At 33.3% G+C, this 11,015-nt stretch overlaps 1 protein-coding gene across 1 annotated transcript; it reads right to left on the bottom strand.

Moving 5' to 3' along the window:
• Positions 1-222: 222 nt before the first annotated feature.
• On the bottom strand, positions 223-1,380 carry LOC127130966 (F-box/kelch-repeat protein At3g23880). Its single transcript, XM_051059916.1, has one exon. The coding sequence runs from the start codon at positions 1,378-1,380 to the stop codon at positions 223-225; it is 1,158 nt and encodes a 385-aa protein (XP_050915873.1).
• Between the last annotated feature and the right edge of the window lie 9,635 nt (positions 1,381-11,015).

Genomic DNA, 11,015 nt, shown 5'->3' with positions numbered 1-11,015 from the left:
AAACCATTAAAGAGAAATTGCAAGTTCAAAATATTTTTGTTGATTTCGAAGCTTCTGTTGAATGCATAGCTACTGCATCTGGTATCTCCATGCTCAGTTTGACCAACCTATGTGAGAACTAGAAGAATCAAAGATGTAACAAAAAAAGAACAAAGAATGATGACAATATTGACAAGTAACAATCAAAACATAACAAAACACATTTTATTTAGAAACTTACTTTTAGAAAATTGGAACTAAGCTTTCAACATAAACTTTGGCATCCTCCCACTCTAAAGAAAAGTTGGTTCTATTAGCAATAATGTTTGTTCGAGTAACTCTATTATCTCTCCTATTATAGAGAATTGCCTGAGATTCATTACTACTCGTCAGTATCAGTGTATCATCCGACAGAAGCAACGGCACCCATGGATATCTATAATTACTATGGTCATAATCTATACCAAGATTTTGACCATTCATTTTAAGAAAAAGAGTCCAAGAATCTTCAACTCCAAATTCATTCATCTTCCATATAACAAAATCCATTTCCTCGTAGTAATAAGAAAAACAAAGGCAACCCCCCAACACAGCAAGAACTGGCTTTGGCTCACAAGACAAAACTCCATTAAAACCACCGGGAACATCCATTTTCTTGAATGTCTCTGTTGTCAAATCAAATGAAATAATAACAATCTGCTCAACACTAATATCCTTGGCCAACCAGTTAATAGTTTCACTCAAATACACGTACTTGTACGGAAGAATAACATCCTTGAAACATTCAACATTTCTCCAAACATTATCACCTAAACTAAGAACTCTCACCTCGCTTTTATCTGGAAGGTAACGGAACGCCGCCACTTTATAAGTTTCGTTTGAATTATCATAACCAAACGCAAAGTTGAAAGCTTGATATATAGATTCACCAAACTCATGAATATATCCAAAACTTTTAGAAATTGACCTGGTGGCTGGGTTCCAAACCGAGAGCCAGTAACTTCTACTCCTATCCTGATTCCTAAAGTAGCAATTGAAATGTTCACCGGCCAAAAGAATTAAGCCGTTGCATGAACCAACTATATAATCACATCCTTTGTAATTCAAATGATAGTTAAGATCATCAAAAAGCATGAACAAAGGGTTATCGAGTAAACGACGTATAGGATATGGAACAATACTGCGATCAGGCTCTTTAGGGGTAGCTATTATGTGACATGTTACTAATACTAAGTTTCGTGTTTCTGATCTTCTAAGATGCAATTTCACAAAGGAATGATCGGAGATGAGAGTTTTCCAATGCTTACTAACACATTTAAAACGAATAAGAGATTTCACCGGAAGAACCGAAAGAACTTCTGTGACGAGATCGTTGTGGAGGAACACCTGAAATGGTTTCATTATTTTAAAATTAGTAAGGCAGGTTTTTGAGGGTAGAGGACAACTTTTTCGTTTCCTCCATATGCTTTTATATAATGAAATTGGACCCAACCCTAATTAGTGCGTTAAAAAATAACCAATATTGAGTAAAAATAGGTCAAATATTTCAATAATTAATTATTTATTAAAATAAGTGGAAGTTACTAGTTCATATCCGTTTCATATATATATATATATATATATATATATATAATATATATATATATATATATATATATATAATATGTTAAATTATTCTATAAATTTCTATTTATTTTATAATTCAACAATTTTTTTATTAAATAATGTTCTTAAAATTTGTAAATAATATTTATAATTAATTTTTATTTATTTTTTATTAGGAATGCTTGTAATAGATACGGGGTTCTGAAACAGAGTTGAAACGGATATAGAGATTTTTTTTTAATTGTGAATATATATGAGTATTATAGTATCATAGTCAAGTTATACTCATTGTCATCTCTAAATCCTTTCATTGAGTTGCTATGGCATAAGCATACTAGTATAAGTTGCATAATTATTTTAGATTTTGTAAAGAAAAAGTATTTTATTTTACTTTTAAAAATATTTTTATAAAAAAATCATCTTTATAAATATCAAATTAATGTGATAAGGTAATAGGTCATTTTGATCATTTACTAAAAATCGGATCGAAGATTGAACCGATGAAATTTACAATTTTAGTTGTAATTGATTAAACCGATTAAATTTACGGACGAACCGTTTATTAAGTAAACTAATAATATGAAATTAAATTGCATATATAATGAAATTGCATTAGAGTGCGCCAATTGGACCCAACCCTAATTAGTACGCCAAAAAATAGTCGTAGAGTTAAAATATGTCAAATAAATAAAAGATGAGTTCCAAAAATTAATTATTTATTAAAATAAGTTGATATGGATTCGGATATATACACCTTAATATCTATTCCATTTTATGATATATATATATATATATATATATATATATATATATATATATATATATATATATATATATATATATATATATATAATATATATATATAATATATATATATATATATATATATATATATATAATATTATATATATATAATATATAATATATATATATATATATATATATATATATATATTATATATATATATATATATATATATATATATATATATATATATATATATATATATATATATTATATATATATATATATATATATATATATATATATTAAAAAACATATTAAATTATTATATATTAAATATAAATATTAGTTTATTTTATAATTCAACAATAATTTTAAATAAAAAAAATTAATGTTCTTAAAATTTTAAAATGATATGATATTTTATAATTGATATATTTATTTTTTATTATGAATGTTGGTAATAGGTGTAAGATCCCAATTTTATCCCTAAGATCCCTCATGGCATCATAACATTGCATTTGCATTGCCTCAAGGATCATTAGCATCTTGATCCCCTTTGCCTTTGGGTGGGACCTTCTGTGAGATGGTTTGAGGTCACCAAGCATGCTTGAATTGTATATCATTGCTTTTCTCATTTTTGTTTACTAACCAAAAGCACAAAAATATGTCACTAACATCTTTTATTTGTAGCTTGAGCAATCACAAAGTCCAAAGCTTCTAGGAGATCATTGGTACAAAGACATGGTCAAGAAGAGATGATAGCCAGCATGGTAATGGTCCCCAAAGCTCTCATCCATCAAATATGCCTCCCTAGCATCTCAATTCATCATTTTGATCAAAGCAAGTCAAAGGTTTTTGAGGTCTTGTTCTTCAAGGAAACCCTAATCCATCTGTGCACCACAATGCCTTGCTCATGAAGCAACCTCAGTCCATGATCAAATACAATCAAGGGAAGTTCCTTAACTCTTCATTTCATGCATATTTGAACTTATTTGAGTATCCTCAATCATCAATTCATCAAGATATGAGGCATGGACTTGAGAAGTTGATCAGTCAATTCATCTGACTATTTTGAAATGCACTGAGACCTAACTTTTGATGTGTTGGTCAAATGGAGATGGTTCCAAAAGAAAAAATGTTCTTAAGGACAATATGAACAACTTTCATGTTCATCAAAATTTGATTTGAAGCTTTGAAAACCATCTTCCCTTCCAATACATTATAGGTCATTTTGATTGAAACCCTAATTTTGGGTCAACTTCCCAAGGACATAACTCATTCATTTTTTATGATTTTGAGGTGGAATCAAATGCACTGGAAAGCTTAAGATGTATACTTCAAATGTTATGTTGAAAAAAATTTCAAAATCTCAAAGTAAATACATGTGATAATGCAAGACATTATAGGTCCTTTTTGACCAAATGCATTAAAAGTAAAAAAAGTCCAACTTCAAGTGCCCATAACTCTTTCATCAAAAATCTAAATGATACAAAATTTAAGTCTATTTTGATTGTCTTAAAAAGAACTACAACTTTGATGTTGGAGGTTTTTCCATTTCAAGCTTTCATCATCAAAACAGAGGGGCTTGAAAGTTGGCCAAAATTAGAAACCTTGCATTGACATGTTTTGCACATCACACTTTAAACTCAAATTTCATAAATTTCCCCACTCCAAATGAGTTTTTGTCCAACATAACAATTGTTCCTCATACAAAGACCTTTCCAATCATTACCCATATGCCTATGCTTGGATTTTCTAAATGGCACTTTCGAAGAGATGATTGTTTAGGTGCAAATGGAGAATTCACATGAATCTTGAAATGCAAGCTATTGCAAGGCAAATTACACGACCAAATCAATTCATTGTGCTATCAGCTTGCAAATCCATCAGCTTTTGAGCCTCACATGCGCCTGTACAGGCCCATGCATGGAGGACCCAAAGCTTCATGCACACGAGTTTCTTCTCATTTTGGCATCAGCTCCAGCTATAAATACCTTGCCATGCTCACTCATTTGACACGCCAATCTCAACCAAAAATGCTGCAGAAATATTTCCCTAACCATCACTAAAGAAGCAATCTCACTTTTCTCATTTTTTTCAGATTTGAAATTCAACTTCATCTGGTTGAATTCTCAGATCTAGTGCTTCTAGACCTTCACCATACACTTCATTGAACTTATGTTTTGATAAAGCAAGCAAGGTTTCAAGCTCAAATCACCAGAACTCAAACTTGAACTCCAACTGGTATTTTTTTTTATTCTCCTAATCCTTTGAGCTATTGGTTGTGGTTTTGTGTTGGCTGAAGTCCTCTCAATAGAGGCATCATGTTTATGCTTTTGATTTTTGCAATTCATTAAGTTCATGATGAAAACCAGATTTTTCCAGCTCTGATTTCTCACATTATAGAGATCTAGAAGGAAAATGGATGGTATAGGGATGATGTACATCATCCCAGCTTTCTATTGATGTATAGATCGCACGTTTTGGTTGCCTATTTAATTTCTGCAATTTGGCCGGAATCCTGGAGCTCACCGGAGAAGACGGTGGCTCCGGTGGCTTCATCATCTCCAGATCAAACCCTGGCCATTGGATCTATTTCCCAGATTGAATCTCGTCCCTTGCTTGTTATGACTTCATATTGTTTCACATGTGCACGCATTGACTTGGATCCATGGTAGGCGCGCGCTTTGTGGCCTCTTGATTTGCCAGCTCAATTAATGAGCTTAGATCAGACGGTCCACGCTTTTTACAATTTCTATTTTCTGTTTTATTTTCCTTTTATTTTCTTTAATTCCAATTATTTTCATAAAATCAATATCTCTTTCATTTTTTATCCAAAAATTATGGGACCAATTGCATTAGTTCCCAAATAAATTCTAGTTTCTATTTCTGATTTTTTTATTTTTTTATTTTGTCATTTGATATTTTTTGTGAATTTTCTCTTTTCTGGTTATTTTTAATTCATTTTAAATAGTTTTTGATATTCAAAAAATGCAAAAATATTTTCCTAACCTATTTGAATGATGATGGATATATGAAAAATATTCTCATCAATTTTTGAATTGATTTGAGATTTATTTGAGATTTTAGTTCAATTAGGTTATTTTTATTCATTTTTAATTGATTAAAAATAGTTTCTGACTTTTAAAAATGCTGAAATTTTTTGTCAAACTTTGTTTGACCTTGTTGGACTTAGGATAAATCACTTGGACCTTTCAAGGTTGATTTGAAGTGATTTTGAAGTTTGACCTTTCCATTTATTTTAATTCAAGTTTATTTCTTATATTAAAAAATGCCAAAAATAGTTTATTCATTTCTTGACTTCCAATCATCATCTCACTTCTGTTTTTGGTTGTTTGACTTTGACTTTCAATGTTATTGGTCAACATATGAGGATTGGTACATGACGTTTCATTTAATGCATTTATTTCTTTTACCATTTTGTCATTTCCATTTCTATTATTCATCTCTTTCTTCTTCTTCTTTTCTTTTTGATCAATGAGTTAAAGGTTGATAAGTTAGTATTGATTAGGGAGATTTAACCTTCCTTGATTCAAATCTAATTCATCTTGATCAATTGATCAAGTGAATGGCTTTGCATTAAGGATAGGTTGTCTTTTAAATCATGCAAAAGGCTTAAACCAATACAAGATCATTTCTCATTTTCTTTTTGGCATGGCAAGTTGTTGGGACTTGGTTCACTAATCAAGACTCCTAACTTGTGTTTGTTGCCTACATTATTATTGACCGACCTCAGATAATTATGATTTCTACATAAGTCCAATTACGATTGCTTAACATAGCGCTAAATTTTCCTTATGGCACACTAACTACTAACACTAACTATTGACAATTAACATTTACTTTATGCAATTTATTTTTATGCAATTTACAATTCTTGCACATATTATCCATTTGCTTTTCTCTTTGCTCATTTGAGCACATGTTTATGTTAATGCCATTTGCCTTTTGCTCACTTGAGCACATGATTGTGTATATACTATTATGCTTGTGTCTTGTTTTGATTGTTGTGAACCAAAATGCAAAGAAATGGACTTAGTTTCTAGGACTTTCCCTATGCAAAGAAATGGAGAATTGGATTCTAGGACTTTCCTTATGCAAAATTGGAGTAAAGGATATTAATGTTGAAGATGGATTAGAAGGACCAAATCTCTAAACTCACTCTTGTCCATTCTTGTTTTACTCCATGAAACTTTTGATGTGTGTGCTTTTGTGCTAGGAGTTTCCATTTGAGCTTAATTGGAGGACCATTACCATGAGCATCCAAAGTGAGAAATACAAAAGCCATTGGAGGATTCTTGGAAGCATGGCCTTGTGTTTGTTTGCTTGAAATATTTGCTTTGTGGTTGCTTATTCCAAAGGATGGGAGCTACTTGGATCATCAATATGATCTCAAGAGAGGAACTCCATTGTGGTTTTATTTCTTTATCCCTCATCTTTTATTTTCCTTAGGACTTTAGCCCTTCTTCTTCTTCCCTCCACTCTAACCCAAGCCAAAACTCTTTGTGCAAACATTTAACCATTATTTTTAAACATTAGAAACCTAAGCCTTATGCTTTTGATTTTCAAACTTTCTTTTCATAACACTTATTTTGAATTGAACTTTTAAGTCAACTTTGACCATTTTTGTATATACTTCTAATTGGTAAATATAACCCATTCAAATGTCTTTTGTGGTTCCAATGGCCACTTTCTTAATCAAAATCTTTCATAACCTTTAGCTATTAGGTTTGAGTTATCCTTGTGGTAGATGTAATACTCACCTATATCCTTAGTGATGGACAATGAGTCTTCCATGTTTATTATAGGGTTAACCCCTCACTAGCATGTTGAAGCTATCCTCACATGGTGGATTTGTGGTTTGGTTGAGTTTTCTCCCTTTGATAATAAAAGACCTTAAGGCTTTTGGACCAATCAATTCACCAACTCATTTTTGAGATTTCTACCCCGAACTACGGGGTTTTGATCCTAATCTTTTTACAAGATGGTACATAGGCAATGGGTTTATCCATCCAAACACAAAAATGTAAATAACTTGTACATCCTCTTCTCATCTCTTCAATCATGTTTGCACAAATAAAATTTTCACAAAACAACAACCTTCACAAGTGTGAAAAGGGCTCCCTAGGAGTACCTAGGATGTTTTGGGTGCCTAACACCTTCCCATTGCATAACCAACCCCCTTACCCAGATCTCTGTTTCTTTTACTAGTTTTTGTTAAAACTATTAGGTTTTTGTTCGCTTTCTAACCATTCCTTTGGATAAATAGAAGTGCGGTGGCGACTCGACTTTGTATGATTTACCTTGGATTTAGTCAATATCTCTAATGGTAACGAATACCCCGCTACAATAGGTACGAGTTAATGGACCAACAAAATCAAATTGAATAGTCAAGTAATAAAAGAATATTTGATTTGGTCATCAAATATTAAAGGAGAGTTATTTGATTATTATTAGCATTTACAGGCATATAACTTTGTCAAACAATAACAGCTAGCTAGATAAAGTTTAGGCTTATTTCAAATATTTCCTATTCAATTCTCACTATGTAATATATGTATATATACTGATGTATATCTCTGTAAAACATTCATTCAGAAATACATTCACTTATATGGTATCAGTAGTTTACTAAGCTTTACAGTAAAATCGATCCAGAATCTCACCATGCCTTCCTCAACAACATCTGAAATTTTAATTACCCCAAATGCCAACTCTATTATTGTCCTAAACACCCACTTATCAGTGAAACTGAGCAACAACAATTTTCCTGCTTGACATGTACAGTTCAACGCACTCCTTGTAGGGTATGATCTCATTGGCTACGTTGATGGCACCACTGCCATTCCAGCCCAAACTGATCCAGCATACAAGTATCATTAACATGTTGGGGAATGTCAAGACCTCCAAACAAGCTTGGGACATTCTCACTAAGATGTTTGTGAGCAAAACTCGTGCAAGAATTATGCACCTAAAAGAGAGACTATCTCGATTCACAAAAGGATCACAATTTATTTCTCAATACCTCCATGGTATCAAGGCTTTATCTGATGAATTAGCCATCATCAACTCCCCGGTGGACGATGTGGACCTTGTCATCCACACTTTGAATGGCATTGGCTCTGAGTATCGTGAAGTGACTGCTTCTCTAAGAACCAAAGAAAATCCTATCGGATTTGATGATCTTCATGATCTCCTTTATGATTTTGAAAGTTATTTAAAGAGGGATAGAACTATGCAAGAAACTCCTCTCATTTCGACTACAAACACTGCACACAAACGGAAACAATTCTACAACAAAACACCAAAGTAGTATCACAATCACCCCAGATCAACATCACTAGGCTTCTCGAAGCGTGTAGTGTGTCAATTTTGTGACAAATCAGGCCATATAGCCAAGGTCTGCTACAAATTGCATGGCTACCCTCCAAAGAATCAATCTTCTATTGCTCTTCATACTAGGGCCATGCCTTCAGGTGCATCAGGTTGGATCTTAGACTCGGGAGCTTCCCATCATATAATAAATGAGTTGGACAACCTGCACTTGTCTCAACCTTACACGGGTTCAGATCAGCTTCTGGTTGGTGATGGATTTGGACACACCATCTACAACATTGGTAAAATTATTTTTAAAACTCCCTTTCAATCATTTCATCTCTCAAATATTTTACATGTGCCTAAAATTACTCAAAAACTATTGTCTGTTTCATCTCTATGTCACACTAATCCAATTTCCATTGAATTTTTTGCTGATCATTTCTTGATAAAAGGGCAGCATAGCAATGGACTCTACCACATGCCCCATCCATCATCTCTACCACAAGCACTTGTCACAACTACATACATTCCTCCACCATGGTATCACATATTGGGGCATCCATCTGATCGCATACTTAGACATATCCTACCATCTCACAAAATAAAGAGCCAACAACAACCTTGTCTATCATGCAATAGTGTTAAGAGTCACAAGTTACCTTTTTCTATTTCCAGTATTAAAACAGAAAAACCATTAAAACTTATATATTCTGATGTATGGGATCCAACCCACATCAAGTCTTTAGATGGTTTCTCATATTATTTACTTTTTGTTGATCACTTCCCCAAATATTTATGGCTCTATCCATTAAGAAATAAATCAGATGTCTCTAGTTTATTTCCCACATTCAAAAATCTTGTTGAAAACTACTTCAAAGAAAAAATTATTTCATTGCACTCTGATAATGGGGGAAAATTCATCAAACTAAAATCATTTCTCCACACACATGGCATATCTCATCTCACCACACCACCACATACACCTGAACTTAATGCTCCAACTGAGAGGAGACACAAACATGTAGTTGAAATTGGAAGAGCCTTATTACATATGTCAAACTTACCACCCGAATATTGGTCATTTGCATTCAAGTCAGCAGTGTATCTAATCAATAGGTTACTAACCCTTATCCTCAACATGAAATCACCATTTCAAGTCTTACACAAGAAAAACCCAACAACTTCATATCTTCATTCTTTTGGATGCCTTTGTTTTCCTTGGTTGCGACCGTATGTCTCAAACAAACTGCAATCTCGGTCTCCCCCATGCATATTCCTAGGATATGCAGAATCCCAATACAGTTATATATGTCTTGACCCAATAAATCACAAAATATACACCTCTCGACATGTCAAATTTTTTGACCACATCTTTCCATACAACCTACTTGTCAAACCTACACCACCACCATCTCTAACCATACCCAACATGCCACAACCCCTCATACCATCATACCTATCCTTCAACAATCACCAATCGAGTCACAAGCTATGCCCTATGAAGATGAGGATATTTTGACTTCAAATACAATGTCAGGTAATGATACTCATACACCTAATCTTGTTACAACACCTATTATCACTCCTAATACCTCTACAACCCCCACTACTGAAACAAACCAAATCATCACAAGGTCCAAGAATAATATATTCAAGCCAAAAAGGATGTACACTACATCAAAACATCCTCTACCTGAGAATTTGGAACCTTCAAACTTTCGTGAGGCAATGAAACACGCCCATTGGCGTAAGGCAATTGCCGATGAATTTGAAGCATTAATAAGAAATGACACATTCTCCCTTGTACCACCTAAGGCAAGGCAAAACATTGTTGGATTTAGATGGTTATTTCGTATCAAGAGAAATAGTGATGGTTCCATAGCTCGCTACAAGGCACGTCTTGTTGCTAAGGGTTTCACACAATGTCTTGGCATTGACTTCAAGGAAACATTCGCATCAGTTGTTCGCCCACAAACAATTAAGATTATTCTTACCCTTGCAATCTCTCATCAGTGGTCAATGCACCAGCTTGATATGAACAATTCATTCTTACAAGGAGCTCTTACTGAAGAAGTCTTCATGGACCAACCGCCAGGTATGAAAGATGCAACACACCCCAACTATGTATGTAAACTTCACAAGGACATTTATGGCCTATGTCAAGCACCAAGAGCATGACATGACTCTCTGAAGGATTTCATCATTGCGTATGGATTCCAAACAAGCAAAAGTGATCCATCCTTGTTCATTTATCGCTCGGGTGACACTGAGGCTTATTTTCTAGTCTATGTAGATGACCTGCTGCTCACCGGTAAAAACTCTACATTCCTTCAAAGCTTCATCA

This window comes from Lathyrus oleraceus, chromosome 3 (assembly GCF_024323335.1).
Source record: "Lathyrus oleraceus cultivar Zhongwan6 chromosome 3, CAAS_Psat_ZW6_1.0, whole genome shotgun sequence".
NCBI classification, from domain to species: domain Eukaryota; kingdom Viridiplantae; phylum Streptophyta; class Magnoliopsida; order Fabales; family Fabaceae; genus Lathyrus; species Lathyrus oleraceus.
The sequence above is the reverse complement of the archived record's forward strand: the minus strand, read 5'-3'. Positions and strand labels throughout refer to the sequence as shown.